Source organism: Conger conger, chromosome 2 (genome assembly GCF_963514075.1).
Source record: "Conger conger chromosome 2, fConCon1.1, whole genome shotgun sequence".
Classification (NCBI taxonomy): Eukaryota; Metazoa; Chordata; class Actinopteri; order Anguilliformes; family Congridae; genus Conger; species Conger conger.
Genome location: NC_083761.1, coordinates 67,986,314 through 68,008,676, shown reverse-complemented (window position 1 = coordinate 68,008,676; position 22,363 = coordinate 67,986,314). Strand labels below are relative to the sequence as shown.

The window sequence follows — 22,363 nt, the reverse complement described above, 5'->3', positions numbered from 1 at the left end:
ATTAATAAGAAAACCAAAATGTTCTTGCTGGTGGCCCTATATGCCAATTTTTTTTTTTGGGGGGGGGGGGGTTTATTAGAAAAATGTAATACTGGTTGATTCTATTGACTATCAAGCACACTGCACATGTTGGAAACTGAATAATATAAATTATCAATAACTGTAATTGTTTAGTTTACTGTATTTTTTGTGCGTATTTATCAAGGGTGCCTATAATTGTGGAGAGCACTAGCCACTGTTTGTAACATTCCTTGACAAGGTCAAGTTGTTTGGCGCTGGAGCGCGCCCCCTGTCCCTGGCCAAGGCGGGCAGTGGGGCATGCGCTGTAACCGTGTGTCAGCCTCCACAAAGAACATTCCACAACAGCCAAGAACTGGAGCTCACACATCCTGAGGAAGCAACAGTCACTTCCTGGCAAATTAAGCAAAGCAAAGGCAGTTCCGAGTGATAACGGGGCCCGTTCGGTGGATGTGGCATAGCCGGCCCACCCTCTCATAGTCGTCCTCCTCCCCTGGCTCCTCGCCTCTGCAGTCACCCCTGTGCCGCGCGCGATGTGGGCCGCCCAGCTGCCCCCTCTCAGAATGGGCCTCCAGCCTCTGCTCCTGCTCCTGCTCCTGGCCACCTGTAAGGACCCCCGCCTGTCCGCTCCCTCTCCCCTTCTGCTCCGGCTGTGTTTAAGTTTGCGTATTCATGTGCCTATCCTTCTCACTTTTCTTTTTTTTGCAAGCTCTTGTTTCGCCAACCCGAGTGCAAGATGCTGAGCCTCGGCCTGGTAAGTACAGACTGTGATTTAAATTCTGGTTTTCATTTTGGACGGAAGGCACAATCGTTTCACCAAGGTCGAGGAAACGTGGTGGTTTTCCCGGGTATAATGTTGGGTGTATAATGGAGGGTGTATTGTCGCAGTGTAGTGGTGGTTCAATCTTGGAATTAGCCACATGTAATCGGAATTGAATTATTGGCAAATATGTATCATGAGTAGAAGGAACTTGTAAACACTTTATTTTACTTACGTGAAAGGGTGAAAATGATAAATTTAGTATAAATTAAGTGATACTAAATGATTCAGATCTGCTTTTCAGACCGAGGTTTAACATGGCAGTGAATAAACTGGCTTGTGGCTCTGGGAATTGGTCAGTGTGTAGTGTCACAGGCTGTCCCTATCTGGGCTGTTTTGATTTGGGAAAGGAAAAAGCAGCTTTCGCTAGGCGAGAGAATGTGTTTTTCTGCCTGAGTTTTATGTTCTGTGCCAATTGTGATAGCACTCCCATTGTTAGGATTGGTCACTATGTCATTAACATGCTTTGTACTCATTGGACTTTTTTGTGTTTTTTTTATCACGGTGTTCTGGTCATTTGATTGGTGAGGGTTTTTTTGTATTTTGCCTGTACGGCGGGCTGGTGGTTTGTGTGTGACGGTGAGTGACGTTGGGTGGGGCAGGGGTCTAAAATAACGCAGCTCTGCGAACGGTCCCCAGGGACGCTTGGCTTCTGTTTGTTTAACAAAGTGCTTTCCTTCCCCTGGCTGTCCATGCTAACTGCAGCACTCCACTGAGAGGCTACAGGCTAGACATGCAGGTTTGGAGGAATACAGTGTCCCTTTATATTTTTCCAAGGACTTGGATTACAAATGAAAAGTTGGTTTTAAGAGATAAAAGAAAACAAATTGTTTACTTCCCTATATATCTGTGACTTCTGTGCATTTTCTTGTATGGAGTAGTGAGCTACAGTGTCAAATATAGCCACCTATCAACAAGCCTGACTACTGTATGACCAGTTGACAAACTTAACTTGGTGGAAACAGTATTTTATGCTTGAACTTTCACACAAATTGACAATAATTTGTCTATTTGTTTCGCTGTGTGTGTGTGTTTAGTCCCACAATTAAACAGTGTGCTGTTTGTCAGTTTTCTTAATAGACAGTGTCAAGCTCAAGGTTTTGCCTGGACACAACGTGGGGAGTGGCACCAATGTGACACTACAGTGTGTCCCAAAAATCACCTCTGGCACAGGGAAAGCCCCGAGCTACCAGTCCATCTTCTACAGGGACGGTGATCTGGTATTCACCCAAAACTCCACCACAGCAAGCCTGCTGCATATACCAGGGGCCAGAGTGGCTAACTCTGGATCGTACTCATGCGTTGTGTCTGGGTATGGAATGCGCAAGGAAAGCAAGTCTGAAACGTTGAGTGTCACAGGTATGTGATCTAACCCTGGTTTTTGGTTGATTGTCCTTCACTTAACAGAATGATCAGTGAATCTCAGGGGATCTGTCCCGCATGACCTCAAATCCTGTACGTCACACTGTGAAGGCTTTAGCGTGGAGCACCTCTCAGTCCCATCGCCCTCTCGCTGTGTGTCTAGGCTTGCAGACCCCGGTTCTCATCCTCAACAAGAGCTTTGTAACTGAGGGGGAAGAGGTGACGGTCTCCTGCAGTGCCCCTGAGGAACTTGGCAAGTTCTTCTTCTACTTTTACGAAGAGTCGAAGGAAGTTACAAAAGTACAAGCCTCCACCAACTGGGCAAAGGCACCGCTCATTTTTTCTTCACAAGGAAATAAGAGCTTGCACTGTGACTATGTTGTCGTCCTGCACCCAGGTTCTATGCGTTCAAACCAAAGCAAGACAGTAAATGTTTTTGTGCAGGGTAAGTCGATGGCTTTGGCCATATCTCCAGACAGCTGCAGACTGTGTCTCCATTTGATGATAAACTTTCTCCTATGGTCGTGTCCCTGAACATTTTCTTTGCTTTCCAGAGCTATCCATCAGACCCTCAATTGAGATACAGCCTAGCACAAATGTCATTGAAGGAGACATTCTGAACATCACATGTAAGGTCATCGGCTCACTTTACGAATCCGTCAATGTGTATGTGTCCAAGGACAATAAGCTGTTGCAAACGGGATTAGGCAGAAGTGTCTTTTCAAAGAAAATGCTGTCTGACGACTCGGGGACGTATGAGTGTAAATTACAGATGGGAAATTTGCTGAAAACAGTCAACAGTTCTGTCGTGGTTTCAGGTGAGAAATTCACTCCTGGTTTTCCCTGTAGCTTGGTGTGAGCTATGAGAAAGTAAGGACTACTAAGGTTCAGCAAGGTTGTGTATTTTCTGTGATAGTCAGGTCTTTGGTATTATAATAGAGTATATTCTTTTGTGTTTTTATCATAATATTAATAACAAAGACAGCACAGAGTAAATAATAAATAATATTAAATACAGTAGGTGAAAATATTTTTCTTGTATTTTTTTCAAACCCACAGAACTGTTTTCAAAGCCAGTTTTGACAATGCACCCCAAGGAGGTGTTTGAAAAGGAGCCCTTCTCATTAGCCTGTAACAGTCTCAATATCTCCACTCTAAGGATCCAAGAAAATAATGTGAAATACAGCATTTTTAAGAATGGCAAGATTCTAACACTAGGAACTTTTCATGGAAAATACAATCGTCGAGCAGATACCTCCCTCAATGGAAATTACACCTGCTATGCAGTAGCCCATATGATACGAAAAACTAGCAACACTATAGTGTTCAAAGCAAAAGGTAAGTCCAATTAGAAGCTTTTGGTTGCTTGAAATGTTGTATCCTCAAGGTTTGTGTTTTGGAGTTGTTTTGTGAGATGGTAGCAAGATGGAGTTTCAGTATTAAAAAACAAGAATTTATGCAACGTACTCTTTCTGTCTCTCAATGTCGAATTGTCTTTCTGGGTCTGGTTTCTTTTCTCATGCTTCAGTCCTCGTCTCCAAGCCATTAATGAAGGTCTCTGGAAACGTTATTGTGGGGAAGAATCTCTCGATCCAATGCCACTGTGAGAATGGCAGCCTGCCCATCAGTTACACCCTATTGAACAAAAAAGTACCAGTGCACCCTGTCATGACAGTATGGCAGCCCAACGACACTGCTTTGTTCAATGTCACCATAAGGAGGAAGGAGGACATTAAGAATTTCACCTGTGAGGCCGAGAACAATGGCTACTCTTCGAAGAAGGAGAGTGATGTGCTCAACGTTACAGTCATAGGTGAGCTGGTTAATCCATGTGCGACGCAATGGGCATAACACTGCCATTCAAGATCTGCTGATCTTACTGGGCCACATGTGCAATGCTGTGGGAGTTAGGCTCATTCCTTTACAAAATGTCACACTGGAATACAGAAAAGCTATTTGGCTAAATGTGCCGAGCCATGATATTTTATCTATTTTCATCAATCAGTTTAAGATCCATTTATTTAGTAAGTAAACTTATTTATTTGCAAATGCTTTTTTGCTCTTTTCAATATTTGCAAATGCAGTTTATTGCTCTTGTCAATATTTACAGCTACAATGTAATATATGCTGTATTCTTACACCGATGAAGCAAAACATTATGACCACGCACCTAATATGCTGTTGGTTCATCCTCCGCATGCTGCCAAAACAGTTCTGACAGACCTCTGAAGGTGCCCTGTGGTATCTGGCACCAAGATGTTAGCAGCAGATCCTTTAAGTCCTGTAACTTGCGAGGTGGAGCCTCCATGGATCGGACTTATTGTTCCAGCACATCCCACAGATGCTCGATCAGATTGACATTGGGGAATTTGTAGGGCAACACCTTGAACTTGAACATTCATCATGTTCCTCAATCCATTCCCGAACAATTTTGTGCTGTGTGGCAGGGCACATTGTCCTGCTGAAAGAAACACTTCTATCAGGGAATACCGTTGCCATGAAGGGATATACCTGGTTTGCAACAATTTTTAGGTAGGCAGCACGTGTCAAATTGGTGTCCACATGAATGCCCGTCCCCAGAGTTTCCCAGCAGAACAATGTTGAGAGCATCACACTCCCTCCACGAGTTTGTCTCCCTTCCAAAGTGCATCCTGGTGCCATCTCTTACCTAGGTAAAGGGTGAACATGTACCCGGCCATCCACATGATGTAAAAGAAAACTGGACTCATCGGACCAGGCAACCTTCTTCCATTGCTCCAAGGTTGAGTTCCGAAGCTTGCGTGCCCATTGCAGGCGCTTTTAGAGGGTTAGCACGGGGACTCTGACCATTCTGTGGTTACACCGCATCATACACAGCAGGGTGCAATGCACTGTGTTGTGACACATTCCTCCCGTAACCATCATTACAATTTTCTGGAACTTGTGCCACAGTAGCCCTTCTGTCAATTCGGACCAGATGGGATAGCCTTTGTTGTCCTTGCGCATAAATGAACCTCAGGTGCCTAACACCCTGTCGCTGGTCATGGTTTGTCCCTCCTCCGACCACTGTTGGTAGGTACTCACCGCTACTGACCGGGAGCACCACACAAAAGCCTTGCTCTTTGGGAGATGCTCCGACCTAGTCTTCTGGCCATAAGGATTTGGCCCTTGTCAAAGTCTCTCAGGTTTTTGCGCATGCCCATTTCTTCCGCATGTTGACTACGAGAACCAACTGCTCGCTTCTTGTCTAATATATTCCAGACCACGACATGCATTGTTGTTACAAGATAATCAACATTATTTGCTTCATCTGTGAGTGATCATAATGTTTTGACTCTTCGGTGGATATAGTATACTGTTTACATAGTGAGCACTTTATTGGGTAGACCTGTACACCAGCTTGTTAATGCAAATATTTAATCGACCAAACATGTGGCAGCAACTAAATGCATATAAGCATGCAGATGTGGTCAAGAGGTTCAGCTGTTTTTCAGGCCAAATGTCAGAATGGAGGAGAAATGTGATCATGACCGTGGAATGATTGTTGGTGCCAGACAGGGTTTGAGTATCTCAGAAACTACTAATCTCCTGGGATTTTCACGCACAACAGTTTCTAGTGTTTGCAGAGAATGTGAAAAACAAAACAAAAAACATCCAGTGAGCAGCAGTTCTGCGGGCAAAAACTTGTTAATGAGAGAGGTCAGAGTAGAAGGGCCAGGCTGGTCAAAGCTGAAAGGTGACAATAATGCAAATAACCCCACATTGCAACAGTGGTATGCAGAAGAGCATCTCTGAACACACAATCCATCAAACCTCTAAGTGGCTAGGCTACAGCAGCAGAAGAAGACCAATAAGTCTAAAAAAGAAGTCTGATAAATACCTAATAATGCTTATAATAGTGCCTATAGAGTGTATATATTTACTTCTCTGCTGCTGGTTAAACAGGCTGTTTGTTCCTTTGAAAAGTAACTGCATCACTGTAGGAGCAGGAGGGATCGTTCTTGTATCATAAATACAGTGCATCCGGAAAGTATTCACAGCGCTTCACTTTTCCCACATTTTATGTTACAGCCTTATTCCAAAATTGAATAAATTCATTTTTTTCCTCAACATTCTACACACAACACCCCATAATGACAACATGAAAGAAGTTTTTTTGATTTTTTTTTAAATTTATTAAAAATAAAAGACTAAGAAATCACCTGTACATAAGTACTCACAGCCTTTGCTCAATGCTTTGGCAGCAATTACAGCCTCAAGTCTTTTTGAATATGATTCCACAAGCTTGGCACACCTATCTTTAGGCAGTTTCGCCCATTCCTCTTTGCAGCACCTCTCAAACTCCATCAGGTTGGATGGGGAGCGTCGGTGCACAGCCATTTTCAGATCTCTCCAGAGATGTTCAATCGGATTCAAGTCTGGGCTCTGACTGGGCCACTCAAGGACATTCACAGAGTTGTCCTGAAGCCACTCCTTTGATATCTTGGCTGTGTGCTTAGTGTCGTTGTCCTGCTGAAAGATGAACCGTCACCACAGTCTGAGGTCAAGAGCGCTCTGGAGCAGGTTTTCATCCAGGAGGTCTCTGTACATTACTGCATTCATCTTTCCCTCAATCCTGACTAGTCTCCCAGTTCCTGCTAAAAAAACATCCCCACAACATGATGCTGCCACCACCATGCTTCACTGTAGGGATGGTATTGGCCAGGTGATGAGCGGTGCCTGGTTTCCTCCAAACATGACGCCTGGCATTCACGCCAAAGAGTTGACAATCAATCTTTGTCTCATCAGACCAGAGAATTTTGTTTCTCATGGTCTGAGAGTCCTTCAGGTGCCTTTTGGCAAACTCCAGGCGGGCTGCCATGTGCCTTTTACTAAGGAGTGGCTTCCGTCTGGCCACTCTACCATACAGGTCTGATTGGTGGATTGCTGCAAAGATGGTTGTCCTTCTGAAAGGTTCTCCTCTCTCCACAGAGGAACGCTGGAGCTCTGACAGAGTGACCATCGGGTTCTTGGTCACCTCCCTGACTAAGGCCCTTCTCCCCCGTGGTAAATTCAACTGAATTTACCACAGGTGGACTCCAAATCAGCTGTAGAAACATATCAAGGTTGATCAGTGGAAACAGGATGCACCTGAGCTCAATTTTGAGCTTCATGGCAAAGGCTGTGAATACTTATGTACATGTGATTTCTTAGTTTTTTATTTTTAATAAATTTGCAAAAATTTCAAAAAAACTTATTTCATGTTGTCATTATGGGGTGTTGTGTGTATAATTTAGAGGAAAAAAAGAATTTATTCCATTTTGGAATAAGGCTGTAACATAACTAAATGTGGGAAAAGTGAAGCGCTGTGAATACTTTCCGGATGCACTGTATCTCCATGATTGAGAGCAGAATATGATATGTAGCATCTGCCACAGTGAAGCCCCTTGTGTTCATATCGAAGTGAGAGCCTCTTCTCTTCCTTACAGAACCTGTGTCAAAACCAAACCTGCTCATTATGCCATACTTGGGGGATGTCACCGAGGGAGAGGATCTGTACCTTCAGTGCACTGTCAAAGACGGCTCTCCCCCAATCACCTTCGAGTGGTACCGCGATGGATTGGACCAGCCCCTGTACTCCACGAAGTCAAAGGGGAGGTCTGAATCGTATCGTTTGGGTCGAGCAACGAGTAATCACAGCAGCTCGTATCACTGCAAGGCTGACAACCAGGCCAAAGAAGAAATGCTGAGCAAGGCGGGCACCATCAACGGTGAGGTCCGGTCACTCACGCACAAACCCGTGCATGCGCACACACACACACACACACAGAAACACAATCCAAACATCCATTGGATTGAACAGATGCATGGAAGTTTGTTAGTGAATAGTGAACAGGATGTAACCATTTTATAAATAAAACTGAGCTGGAAGATCACTCCTGTTTTTCAGACTGCCGTCTGAAGGTGCCTTTTGCTGTGGAGTGTTGGTCTGGGGACAGGAATGATTAGTTTCCTTCTAAATCAGCTTGGTTGCTGTCACATCTTACTTGGGTTGCCATAAAGACAAAGTTTTGTTGTTTGGTTGTCACATATCCTTTAAATCATGGGTGTCAAACTCCAATCCCAGAGGGCTGCGGTCTCTGTTGGTGATTTTTTTGTACCAGCACCAGTTGACTGTGGCTTGGGTTCACTCCTGGGGGTTGCAACACCACCGCATGATTGCGCACACACTCATTATCGATCGATTGCATCCTGCTCCCGTAATCTGCTTACGGTAGCAGGTAACGCGTAGCTTGCTGGTGGTGGAGTGAGGAGACTCACATTGGGTCTCCGTCATTGGCCACCGTCATTGGCACAGGTTAAACCAGGCCTGAGATAAACCCTGTACATTCTCCTCCTCTACAGTGAGACTGGCCAGGTGGAAGAAGATCCTGATTGGTGTCTTCTGCATTGTACTTCTGGTGTCCTTGATCGGCTTTGGGTGCTATCGATACAGGGTCAAGAGAGGTAGAGAGACCTACAGTCCGCCAGCTTTTCAAGCACATGCCTGACTGCCTATGAGTCTTTTCACCTTTTCTCTCTGTCGCTCACAGGTAAAAGGGAGTCTGCCACAGAGCTGTCAGTGTGAGTTGGCTTGTACATTTGCTTCTCTGAGCATATATGACAGTTCTATGGGAAGTTCAATGGTTTACCTAAACAGTCTGTTATTGGCTTTTGACTTGACTGTGTGTGCACAGTGACTGGCTTGCTCATCACATTATGCATATGGACAGCTCCCGGGCCCCCCCTTAAGGGGGGTCCAATGAAATCATATTTGTTCTTGTTTTTAAAAATGCCAGCATTGATTTATTATCCATTTCTTAGAAAGCCTTCGAGCCCTAAATCAGAGGACTCTCTCACTGTGAGTCTTGCCCACAGCACGGAAGTATATAACGCTGACAAAGGTAGCTTGTTTTCCTCATTTTGTGGTGTGCTCTAACTGTCATCGTCCCCTGCAGCATAAACTCCATAATAAACTCTCGGCTCTGTCTGACCCATCCATCCATCCATTTCATGTAGACCATTTGCATGGTGAAAGCATCTCATCAGGTGCTGGGTTCATGTCGACAGCTGTGCATGCATACGGCTATTGGAGCAGCATCAGTTGACATAACGCTCTGCTTTAGTCGAGCCCCTTTGCCTTACCTGATGGCGAAACGGAAGTACATTGTCTCAGAGAAGCATGTAACCTGCCAGAAGCCCCAAGCTGTGTGTGACAAGGAATGTCAGGGGCAATGGGGTAGAATGAGATCAGTGCATTTGTTGAAGTGTCTGTGGCTGGCTGTAGAACAAAGTTGATTTCAGTTGTCAGTGTAGAATGATGTTCATGGGACGTGTCATGAGTGATTGGTCTGATTTGTTGGAGCTGATGTGTCCTCTGCGGGTATATTATGGGCCCCCTCCCCCCCCCCGTCTTATTGCAGGCGCAGCGCCCCACTTTGACAGCACGGAGGGGAGAGCGGCCAATGGGACACGAGATAGTGTGGCATCACTTCCTGCCAACAACAGCAACAGGAGCAGCTACAGTAGCCCAGCCACAGGCTAGCGAGGGAAAAATGTTCTTAACCAAAGCTTCCATCTGGGCAAACAAGCCGCAATGCGTCTGCGGAAAACTGGAGAGACAACAGGAACAGGGAAATGCCACAAAATATCAAAATCATAATGAGAGAGCAAACAGCATCATCTTATTACTATCTTTATCACTTAAATTGGGTTTTTGTACCATATTGTCAAGTTTGTTTTTGTAAATTGTCTTTTAAATGGTCATTCTGGTGGTGGTGGTGGTGGTGGTGGAGGGTAATTTGTTAACCACAGCACATAATGCTGAAAAGCAATCAATCCTTTGACGTAATGAACCTGGATCCCAACGGACATTGCTTGCTTCTTCTCCACGTCAACTGCACCGTCAAGTCCCTTTCCCCTCCATTCCAAAAAGTGGCTATTTCAGGAGACTCCCGGACCTCCGTGTGCATTCAAGAAGCACTACAGCTGATCCCAAGACTGTCCAACCCACTGTAGACTGTGTTTAGTGAACCACTCATGTCATACTCTTCACACTGTCTTTTGTGTTCTGTTCTTTGAAAAGCTGTGCTTGAATAACTCTCCTCGTTTGTCTGGCTGCTTGTGTCTGTTTCAGTGGTGTGTCCTCCAATTACTTCTCACACGTTTACTGTATGTGCCTGCGTATATGCCAACATACACAATCAGCATATTTGATAAATAATAGAAAGGAATTGTTTATATATTTTGATTGATTGACTGATTGGTTGGAGGAAATAATTTAGAATAAACAGTTTTATTTTCGAACGTGTCTCCATCCAGTGATTTTTGTCTGTGCAGTTTCCAGTTCTGGTTCAGGTGTTTGACATGTAGGCTGGTCTGAGAATGTCTATATTACATTGGCAAGTGGAGAAAATTAGCAGTTTGCCTTTTCAGAAATGGCTGCCAAAACATATCCACATCGGTCCTTTTAAATAATCGCAAGGGAAAGAACCAACTGGAATGGCCGACAGCTCAAAGCAGGGAGGTTCTGCTTGAACAATGCCTTCTGTGCACAACTTCCTCCGGGTCAGGCGTGAATGGCTGGCTTAAATGAATACAGCAGGTGGAGGAAATGTGTTCATTAGCAGTGAGTGGATATGGCCCATGATTAATTTAAAACCGAGCAGGCTAAATTATTTTAGCAGTGAAACACAGTCCCCACAGTGCCCCACTCACTTTAACATGTTTAACGTGCAAGTTGTCCACAGTGCTGAGGTGAATTTCCTCTCTGACCCCCCAGGTTTTGCTGTGTCAGCTCCTTATTGTACCTTGTCTTACAGACAGCGGCGATGCTAGGGGAAGGAGCGTCTGGAGCGAGAGGGAGTCGCACTCTGGTGAGGCCTGTTGAGAGCGGTCTGTTGAGCACAGTTTGACCTCTGAAGAGACGGTTATAAACTGTATGGGAAGAACTAGTTTGTAGTGGTGTCTCTGCAATGTCTGCTCAGGTACTTTAATGGAGCTGTCTGCTTGGGGAATGGTGTGTCTGGTGTATTGTCTGCATTGCTAGCTTTCATTTGTGTATGTAGATGAGGATTTTGCTGTTAAGATGCGCTTGTGCTGCTGTGCTCCAGACAACGATGAGCAGAGCAGCGAGGAGGCACCGAAGGAGCCTGATGTGGAGTACACCGAGGTGGTCCATCCTCAGCCTGCAGACAGCTCACGAGGTGAGGCACAGACTGCGGCCTGTGTGTGTGTCTGTGTCTGTGTGTGTCTGTCTACCTGTCTGTATGGGTGTCTGTCTGTGTGTGTGTGTGTGTGTGTGTGTGTGTGTGTGTCTACCTGTCTGTACGGGTGTCTGTGTGTGTGTGTGTCTGTTTGTCTACCTGTCTGTATGGGTGTCTGTGTGTCTGTAGGTGCTATGATCCCTGTTCTTGCTGCTACTGGACAGAGATAGTTCAGTGAGTTGAATCTGGGCTGCCTCTCAGTCCTCACTCAGTACAGTTAGCCAGCAGTCCAGGGGGGATGGCTGCATTTTCTACAATTCTTTGGTAGATGAAAGAAATGGGTTATCTGTAGGCCTTCCTGGGAGTGGTCTAATTACATATAATTGAGACAACATCAGGATCTGAGTTATGGTGGGGCTCATAATTCTTTTTTGTGTATACAGGAAAGGCTTAACTAACTGCCATACCCAAGTGCCCCCTCCCTGTCCCTCCCGTTTTGGGCCGTTAGTAGTCCCAGTGGTTCTATGTTGTGTCGTGTAAGTGCGGGTTAAGTTAATAGTCACAGACGAGGCTTGGTGTGGGCTTCATAGTGTGCGGACTCAGGAGGAGTGATATATACAGTAAGGGCTGTGTTGATGTGTTGTGCAGCTCCAGTGAGGAAAGGCACAGATACTGTGTACACCGAGCTCCAGAACTCTCCTCAAGGTGAGCTAGCTCCACAAAATCTCCCCCAAAAATGTGCTTATACCACACTCATAGTCCAGCCAGCCAATCAAATGCAGCCATTCAAATGTTTGAAAAATGCACCAGGATTGTTGTCACTACCTGAGAGTGGAAATGGAGGGAGAAATGAGGCAGAGGGGAAAGAGAGGCCAGGTGTCCATTTTCCTGTTGTTGTTTTAGGGAAGTTCCTGTTATAAGAAAGCGACCCACATGTCAGCTCTTGTCTGAAAAACAATCAGTACGAATCAAGCCATTGTTGCTTATAAGAAATCAGTCATCTTTATGTCCTGTGTACATAGTTTATGAGCTCCCATCTTATGTCTGTGGTCTGGGAACAAAACGGCCTGTAGTGGAGGGAGTGCTGGTTGTGTATTTCAACTTTCAGAGTACATTTAAACAATGGCCTCTTCAACTAGAGGACAAATGACTCAGCAGGCCCCCATACTGGGGTGTAGCACATTCTTGGCCTTTTGAGCATGTAACAAAGAGAGGTAAAAACTTGTATGTTTATAGAGAAATGGTCAAATTGTATTCCAGACAGAGGTCAGGCTGAGCTCCCAACAGCTCCAGAGCAGGGTCAATGCCAAACTGCTGATATGCATACAGCCATCTCCCTCGTTCTCAAACTGTAGCTAATATAAGCACATACAGTACAAACAAAACAAGGACCATCACACTCTCTCCCCTGTCCGCTATTATCACATAAGGCATTGGAAAACAACATATCTGTGGTCACTTTACAGCAGGCTACATGCATTTTTCCAAAACTGACCCTGTTGCAAATTCTTTCTGCAGATGTAACTGACCACTCTGGCTATGTAAGTACTATTTTCTTTTCAAATTAATTCTCTGAAGTGTTTTCATTTGAAGATTGTGTATAAGAACCCAAATAGATAAATCTGGAACTACAGGGAAAGCTGTAAAATGGGCACATGAGTAATGATGCTTTGCGGCAGGGCATGTTCTGTACACAGAGCTGCATCTTGTGAAACAATACTACAATATTACATTTAATGGGCTTGCCTGTATACTGTTCTCTCCTATGAGCCTAAACAGAATTTCAGTGACATGCCCACCTTTATCACACCATAGCTTCTATATGACTGGGCACAGCTAGCCAAAAAGAAACCAGACCCTCTCTGAACCAACACGGCAGTCATTTTCTAAGCGGCAGGCTAGCGGCCTGCGGGCTGCACTGACGCCCTGTCCGTAACCCGTGTGCAGAGGGAAGCAGCCGTCAGAGTTTCCAGAGGCAGAACAAAGGGAGCAGGGCCGTGGTTTCCTTCCCTATCGGGCCGCGGGATCTCGCCCTGCAAATTACCTCCATGAATCCCCAAAACATCTCGGCCCCCTCGCTGTCCTCACAATGTGCAGGGGGACGGGGCGGGGCTCAGGAAGCGCCTGCCCCGGAGCAGAAGGCCCGCCCACAAGGGCAACTTGTCTTTTAAGGAGGCAAAGTAGAGCGAAAGAGGACAGGATAGGCTGAAAAGGAGATAAAGAGAAGGGGGGCAGGATGGTAATCGAGGATGGAAAACACCGCAGACGTTAAGTGAGAGGTTCCTGTGTAGTACATTTCTGACTTATGACACAGAAGATAGAAATGACCGAAAGTTACATTGAAGCTATTTAGCTGACGCTTTTATCCAAAGAGATTTACAATTGATTAGACTAAGCAGGGGCCAATCCCCCTTGGAGCAGTGTGGGGCTAAGGGACTTCCTAAAAGGCACTGATCTTATTTTAGCTACACTGGGGCTTGATCAAACCAACCACCAAACTTCCAGGTCCCAGTCAAGCACCATAGCCACTAGGCTGTAGGCTGCTTAGTAAGTCTTGCATGCACTGTAACTATGACCATAATCCCATGTGTTTTCCTTGTTAAATATTCTGTTCTCATGATTTCACACAATTAAGCGAGACTAAACAATGAAACAGGTTTTCTCCATTGTGTGACCTGGTTATTGTGCATCCATCTACCCAGTTTGAATGCTTATTGTTTCATTGCCCCGGTGAAAGAGTGGTGATGATGATGGACTTGTTTTTGTGAGGATGCCACTGCTGTGTTCACGTTAGCAGGGATCGGTGGAGTACGCCCAGCTGAACCATGACCTGCCGGAGCCCGTGGAGGCTGTGTAGCCCTCAGCACGGTGGAAGGCTTCCCCAGCACGGCCTCTCTCCAAGCCGTACAATATGTGGAATATATTTATATATTGCTACAGATCTACATCACCATGTCCACCGCCATTACTGCTGGATGCTGTGCTGTAAATGATATTACAAAAACCAGTATTGAGGTTTTATGTAGGATCATAGATGTTATGAAAGAAGCCCACTCCATGTGAAGTAAAATGTTTATCGTTCTAACTGCTTTGCTGGAAATTATACTTCTACTTTTTATATTGACACCTTTTAAATGTTTTTCTCCTTTTTCTCACCAATTGGGAATGTCCAGTTGTAATATATCAGGAACCATTTGGGACAAGTACATGCTATTCTCCAAAGCAGGCTATGCCAGGTGCTGTTTCTTATTGCACCGCAGTTGGAAAGTTAGGCTTGAAGAGACATGAGACCGAGGGTGACTCTGCAGTTAAACAGGAGGACTTGCAGGTGCCTAGTTGATGGGATTTTCACCCCAGCCGACAGAAACCCTGCCATCCTCAAGATGCAGGAGTCAACTGTGGGTCCTCCTGCAGGACTGCCAGCCACAGTCAGCACTGGACTGTGGGATTCAGTACCAGACCATGGGCCTCATCCGTGCGCTAGAACAGAGCCTTAACGGGATAAGCCACTCTCCGCTGCCCGATACTCACACCACTATGAAAATTGAGTATTGGGGCATCGTCAAATTCTAAACTTCATCATCTGATCACTGGACGCTCAAGAAGTTGACTTTTTTAATTCCACTTCCCAGTCGGCTGGCAGGAATGTAACAATAACCCAGACTTCTGTGTTTAGTATGAAGGACCCACAAGTGAGTGGGAACACCTCAATGATTCATTAAAAGGAGCAGCATCCGCTATATTCTTGTATAACCTCACTGGGAAATGTATTGTAGTTGTAATATTCATATAATAATAATAATAATAATAATAATAATAATAATAATAACAACCACAACTTTAGTAATAATAAAAATAATAATAATGACTTGCATCACCATATTGCATTGGTTTATACTGTATTCTTCATTTCTGGCAGGACTGTCTGACCATAGCAAATCTTACAAAAATGTACTACATTAATATTTCATGTGATAGTAATTTGCTGGGCTGGAACCGAGCATTTGTAAATCTATCACTTTTGTTTTATTATTATTATTATTATTATTATTATTATTTATTACTATTATCAGCACTATGACTGCAGCTGCTGGTAGCCGAATATGTTTACCAGGGGAAACAGTAGAATTATATAAATAAGAGAAATTGTTCATGAGCATGTTTGTCAGCTTAATGATGCAAGTATTTTTGTCATGTAAATGAGTTCACTGTTAGCAGGCTAAATGGCTAATTGATATGATTCTGTACTCCGTGTACATGAAAATATCCTTAAAACATTCCTAAGGCTGTACTAGTTTTGAAACACAAGTTCTTTCAACTTTTCTTTTGTAAATTTTGAAAATAAACTTTGGTTACAGCATCAGACATGACTTCTTTGGCTTTCCTCCTTTACATGGACTGTCCCAAGGTTCACCTATCGCAGTTGAGCTGGCAGCCTTGGCATGACTAGGTTTTGGTTAAACCCACTCAGGGAATGCCGTATATTATCTGACAAACAGCAGAGATATGTCAAGTGTGAGAACAGGAGAGTGAAAACAAAGTCTTCCTCTCCAGCTCTCTGTGTGAGCGGCTGATAACACCACTTGAGCCCTCAGGCTCCACACCCAGCTGCCCTACACGCCGTGGCTAAGCCTGAGTCACACAATGCCAATCTCGGCGGTGTCCTGGATATCTACTGAGTAGCAGACATTCATACAGCTGCTGCCTGTCAAAGCAGCACTCGCTACGTCTCCCCAGAATGCATCCAAGTACAACAGAGAACATGCTGCAAGCGATGTCACCGTTGTTCCTGCCCATTACCTCGGCACAGACTGTGGAAATGACACTAGCATTACAGTGGCCATCCTGGGTTTGACTCAACATAATTAAAATACCTCAGATGTTATCTATTGCCTTGTGCGATTTTGAACACATCGTTTACTTTTGAACACATTGTTATGCCAAAAATGTACCAGTTGTATGTATTGTTTTATGAACCAGAGGGGATATTTTGAAGGGAAATAAATTATATGTTTCACTCTATTGTTTCAATGTAAAAGGTTGGTTCTCCATACAGTGCATCCAGAAAGTACTCACAGCGCTTCACTTCTCCCACATTTTGTTATGTTACAGCCTTATTCCAAAATGGAATAAATTCATTTTTTTCCTCGAAATTCGACACACAACACCCCATAATGACAACATGAAAGAAGTTTTTTTTACATTTTTGCAAATTTATTAAAAATAAAAAACTAAGAAATCACATGTACATAAGTATTCACAGCCTTTGCCATGAAGCTCAAAATTGAGTTCCGGTGCATCCTGTTTCCACTGATCAACCTTGAGATGTTTCTACAGCTTAATTGGAGTACACCTGTGGTAAATTCAGTTGATTGGACATGATTTGGAAAGGCACACACCTGTCTATATAAGGTCCCACAGTTGACAGTGCATGTCAGAGCACAAACCAAGCATGAAGTCAAAGGAACTGTCTGTAGACCTCCGAGACAGGATTGTCTCGAGGCACAAATCTGGGGAAGGGTACACAAAAATTTCTGCTGCTTTGAAGGTCCCAATGAGCACAGTGGCCTCCATCATCCGTAAATGGAAGAAGTTCGGAACCACCAGGACTCTTCCTAGAGCTCGCCGCCCGTCTAAACTGAGCAATCGGGGGAGAAGGGCCTTAGTCAGGGAGGTGACCAAGAACCCGATGGTCACTCTGTCAGAGCTCCAGTGTTCCTCTGTGGAGAGAGGAGAACCTTCCAGAAGGACAACCATCTCTGCAGCAATCCACCAATCAGGCCTGTATGGTAGAGTGGCCAGACGGAAGCCACTCCTTCGTAAAAGGCACATGGCAGCCTGCCTGGAGTTTGCCAAAAGGCACCTGAAGGACTCTCAGACCATGAGAAACACAATTCTCTGGTCTGATGAGACAAAGATTGAACTCTTTGGCGTGAATGCCAGGCGTCATGTTTGGAGGAAACCAGGCACTGCTCATCACCTGGCCAATACCATCCCTACAGTGAAGCATGGTGGTGGCAGCATCATGCTGTGGGGATGTTTTTTAGCGGCAGGAACTGGGAGACTAGTCAGGATTAAGGGAAAGATGAATGCAGCAATGTACAGAGACATCCTGGATGAAAACCTGCTCCAGAGCGCTCTTGACCTCAGACTGGGGCGATGGTTCATCTTTCAGCGGGACAATGACCCTAAGCACACACACAGCCAAGATATCAAAGGAGTGGCTTCAGGACAACTCTGTGAATGTCCTTGAGTGGCCCAGCCAGAGCCCAGACTTGAATCCGAGAGAATCTCTGGAGAGATCTGAAAATGGCTGTGCACCGACACTCCCCATCCAACCTGATGGAGCTTGAGAGGTGCTGCAAAGAGGAATGGGCGAAACTGCCCAAAGATAGGTGTGCCAAGCTTGTGGCATCATATTCAAAAAGACTTGAGGTTGTAATTGCTGCCAAAGGTGCATCAACAAAGTATTGAGCAAAGGCTGTGAATACTTATGTACATGTGATTTCTTAGTTTTTTTATTTTTAATAAATTTGCAAAAATTTCAGAAAAACTTATTTCATGTTGTTATTATGGGGTGTTGTGTGTAGAATTTTGAGGAAAAAAAATAATTTATTCAATTTTGGAATAAGGCTGTAACATAACAAAATGTGGGAGAAGTGAAGCGCTGTGAATACTTTCCGGATGCACTGTATATGATAGATAGTTTGGGCTGACTATATGAATCCTAACTTGACAGTTTCCTCTCATTATGTCATTATCTTGAATATTTTCTGTGCCAAAAGAAAACACATTTCCACATTCTCATTGTCCTCAGTTACTATGGGGGCAAATAACAGGAATGATGGTTTTCATCATCCTCATTGGAAATGTCCCCTCTGATTCAGATGATCTGAAAAGAAGCTTCCAATAAATAGCTTATTGTAACTGACACCAATCCCCCGCCCCCCCCCCCCCCCCCCCCCACATCCTCAGGAAGGAGTCCTGAGACCAAGTTTGGTATCAACACATCAAAGCATTGCTGAGATATGCCCTTACTTCCTGTTTGTTGGCTTCACTGCTTTGATTGGCTGTGCTGTACAAACGATTTTGAAAATCAAAAATCCATCTGATCAGTCCATGTGTCAAGTTTGGTTCTGATACATCAACGCGTTGCTTAGTTATGACTTCACATCCTGTTTGGCGACTTCGGCACCATTTTTGATTGACTGTAATGGACAAACACCCTGCCTTGGGATCTCCCAAGATACAACCACCCACAATAATGACTTTTTTAAGGCAAACACATCAACAGTTATTGGGCAAAACATGTTTTTACTTATTGCAGCGCCCCCCAGTGGTCAATTGATGTCCTTTGCACATCCTCAGGTAGAGGGTACTGGGTTTATGTACCAAGTTTGGTGACGATACGTCAAAGTGTTACTGAAATATGAGTTAACTTCCTGTTTGGCGACTTTGCTGTCAATTTCTATTGCCTGTGATGGAAGACTGGTTTTGGTTTTGAAAATGCTAACTCTTATACTCTTGTATGTGCCATCTGTGCCAAATTTGGTGAAGATTGGACAAAATTTGTGGCCTGTGAAAAATTCTTTAACATTTTTAGAAAATCCAATATGGCGGAATATCCAATATGGGGGAAACTGACGTCAATTGAACTCGGCATGGACAAAGGAATCCAACGGTACCTCATTTTTGGAAATTGTGCATTCAGCTCAAAACTACATAAATGTACCTCCAACTTCGAGCTGTTGGTGGTTGCTGAGCGCTCGAGGTGGAGACTGTAATCTTGGTGAAATGAATCATGGGACTATCCCTAATGAGTGTGCCAAATTTCAAAACTTTTGACCATGTTTCTAGGGGCTGCCATAGACAACCTAGCCAGAAGAAGAAGAAGAAGATGATGATGATGAATAAGAAAAGGTAGAAACACACTGTGCCTACGCAGCTTAGCTGCTTGGCCCCCAATAACGTGAAATATTCAATAATATTATGGTGAACATTATTTTTATAAAAACACATTGAAACAACATGGTACATAGTTAAGCTTAACACACTGATTCTGTGTGTATTTGCAGGAGTTGATTAAAATGTGAAGGGTTAATATATACAGCAGCGATCGATTACAAATAATATGTGTTAATTCAGATAAGTTTTTCATTTAAAATCCCTTCCTATCGTTGAAAAATACTCACTGACATGTTGACTCATCCTCTTCCTGTGTTTATAGTCTTTAGGGTTTCAAAAGTTGATGGGGCGCCACTCTGCACCAAAACAAGTTTCAGTGATCGCTTCTATGGAGTGCAATTTCAGTAGCTACCCGCGAATAATCCGAATAAGCCTCCACGCCATTGGCTGTGGCAATTAGAACCAATTTTCAACCACTGAGCTTGTATTATTGCTACACGTTCCATTTGTCTCTTCACGTGTTCAATCATGCGTGTTTAGCTAAACATTTATTTGTCTCAAACTAAGTTACAGTTGCATCTTTGTGGTAGACTATTTTATCTTAGTTATATAGCCGGCTAGTTACATAAACTGAAACCCCAAAAAGACAAAAAAATATATATAAATAGTGTTGTGTCGCAGACTAAAGTCAACATTTCATAAAGTCTCCTGTTCGGCAAACATTTTCTGACTAGAACACGACGAAAAGACGGCAGGCTCTGTCGCGTTTGTCACTGCCAGCTTTCCAAAAAGTGCATGAGAACACTGAACTGTATAATAACGCTTTATATTACGCGTTATATTCATAGACTGTGGGAAGTCAGTGTTGTGGTTTGAGGGTGTTTTTGTCGCTGCAATTCCTCTCTTGACCGTTAGGAGTCCGAAATGATCTATTGTACCTTTAACGTTGGCATGCAATATGGGAAGATTTCTTAAGCATGAACCATGTTTGCTAATTCAAACTTCGACACATTCAACACGCATTACCATACACAGTAGATTGTGTTTTGATAAGATGAGGCACCAAGAAAAATTACAGCTGGTCTTGCCTTATACTGTTGCTCCCAAAGCAATACCCTTGTCGGTGGACTTTATTTTTTGTAGTCGCACTATCCACTAGAGGGTAGTAGTCCATTTTACTACACACTAGAGGGTTGTGTGTCGTAAAATGTGAGGAATTGTTGGTTGCCTTTGTTTTATTCTTTGTTGTCTTGGACTGTGTTAACGCCACTGTGAGGTAACGATTAAGTCAAGATTAGGTCAAGATTAAAATATTACTCTGAACAATATGATGTCCTGAGGTAATACCGTTTGTGTTCAGATATATATGTACTTTCTCATATATTGTTTTTGTTTTCTTATATATTTTCAGCAAGTCTCCACTGCACTGAGATGCTTTGCTCTTTTGTTAAAGATCTGTATTTTATTATGAGTTTACATGTCGTACATGTAGACTAGCTGCCCCAGCAGGCACATGCATCTCGCAGCAAATGCTATATTATTCTATTTACAGTACATGAAAGGTTCATATATAAGGAGGAGCTGATAAGAACTAAGCTGATACGTAAATATCAAGCCTGTCCAATACATTCAAAGGCACCTGCTTGCAGTCCAAAAAAAAGACTACAAGATACTAATAATCAGAACAAAGAAAAAATGTGTAGGCAAAACATAAAAGACGACAGGAAATTACAAATAACAACATAAATAAACTGCAATTTTGGAGCTTGATCAGGTGTGATGACTAACATTCAAAAGTAGAATGAAATTTATTGATGCCATAAAATGTCTGGTCTCAACATTACTCTGAATGAGAGGCTTTCAAAAGCAGCAGCATTAAATATTCATCGGTTCCTCGGTTCTCCAGCCTATCAACTGCAGTTTTAATAATCTGTTTCCTCCACAGCATCAGGGCTGTGTGCATCCACTCAGCCAATGTTTCAGGAGTTCTCAGGTTTTAGAAGGACTAACTAGCACATAAAGGACAGTATGAGGTACTGAGAACATCCTCCTACATCCTCCTATCCATCCTATAAATGGAAAGGAGAAGCACGCTTAACTGTTATTCTAGGAACTGTGATTCAATCCGGAATTCAATTAATTATGTAAAATTTTTATTCACAGTTAATAGAAAGTTTTAGTTTATTTAACTTTTTTCAATTTAGTTAATTCAGCAATCATCAAAATACTCACCTTTTTGATTCAGTTACCAAAATACCGAAATAGATCTTTGTTGCTGTTGTTCTTTTACATGTATGAAACAAGTGCGCTTTTTAGAGAAGTAGTGTTGTTTTGTTTTATATTTGCTGCCCTTATTGATACAATGAGATCATTTGTATCTCCTCAGCTCTATGAATCTGCTTGCCTTTGGATTTCCCAAACACAAATGAAATTGCCCCATATACCTGCATCATTTCATGTTAACTTGGGATAGCATGCCCTAGCATGTGTCCTGCAAAATGCATGCTGCCACTTGCCACTTTTCATTCTGTTGACTAACCAGCTCACTAGCCTTTACATTCCTGTTTTAAGTCTAGGTTGTGTTATTAAGTGAATGTGACTTATAATCTGCAGTAACCAGAGAAATTAATTCAGGATGTATTGGATTACTGATACATCAGCGCCCTCTAGTCACTGAAGCCTTCAAACACCTCTGATGATCCATGTGGTGAATGGTTCAGAGCTTCATGGCTGTCATTGGATCACCTCTAGCTGGATTACTAATATGTGGCACACAGAGGGGTCATTAAGAGTGATTCCTTCCTTTACCAGTGTATCTTTGGTGCACATTTTGTACTTTAACCATGGTGTTCAACTTCAGAATCTGATTGGGCTTACTGAGGTTCCCCTCTGGACATCCAATGACTTTCACTGAACCTTAGAGCCACTTTTGGTTAATTGTGAATACAGTGTGATGGGATTCTGATACAATTCAGATGTGGGGGCTCGGAATTGAATTTCGTAAATAGTGGTGACATCACACCAAAGCACACCAAAGAATCAAATAATTCTTATT

General features: G+C 43.5%; 1 protein-coding gene across 11 annotated transcripts; it reads left to right on the top strand.

The window, feature by feature from the left end:
* Window positions 1–447: 447 nt before the first annotated feature.
* pecam1b (platelet and endothelial cell adhesion molecule 1b) lies at window positions 448–15,766 on the top strand. Of its 11 annotated transcripts, none has more exons than XM_061230974.1 (16): window positions 448–624; window positions 728–772; window positions 1,907–2,197; window positions 2,364–2,645; window positions 2,755–3,018; window positions 3,260–3,538; window positions 3,729–4,013; window positions 7,648–7,929; window positions 8,564–8,665; window positions 8,752–8,782; window positions 9,023–9,102; window positions 11,020–11,073; window positions 11,311–11,403; window positions 12,052–12,108; window positions 12,922–12,944; window positions 14,201–15,766. In XM_061230974.1, the coding sequence occupies exons 1-16, from the start codon at window positions 552–554 to the stop codon at window positions 14,258–14,260; spliced, it is 2,301 nt and encodes a 766-aa protein (XP_061086958.1). In that variant the 5' UTR covers window positions 448–551; the 3' UTR covers window positions 14,261–15,766. The 11 variants fall into 11 exon arrangements, 10 of the variants coding, with proteins under 10 accessions (XP_061086958.1, XP_061086957.1, XP_061086960.1 ...); XM_061230973.1 differs by having other exon boundaries at window positions 14,198–15,766; XM_061230976.1 differs by lacking the exon at window positions 12,052–12,108.
* Window positions 15,767–22,363: the final 6,597 nt, after the last annotated feature.

Excerpts from the sequence above, each read along its gene's own strand:
- pecam1b (XM_061230973.1), top strand. The coding sequence starts at position 552 with ATGTGGGCCGCCCAGCTGCCCCCTCTCAGAATGGGCCTCCAGCCTCTG. Across the intron at positions 2,198-2,363 it reads TGAAACGTTGAGTGTCACAG|GCTTGCAGACCCCGGTTCTC; the intron begins GTATGTGATCTA and ends CTGTGTGTCTAG. Across the intron at positions 9,103-11,019 it reads AGTATATAACGCTGACAAAG|ACAGCGGCGATGCTAGGGGA; the intron begins GTAGCTTGTTTT and ends CTTGTCTTACAG.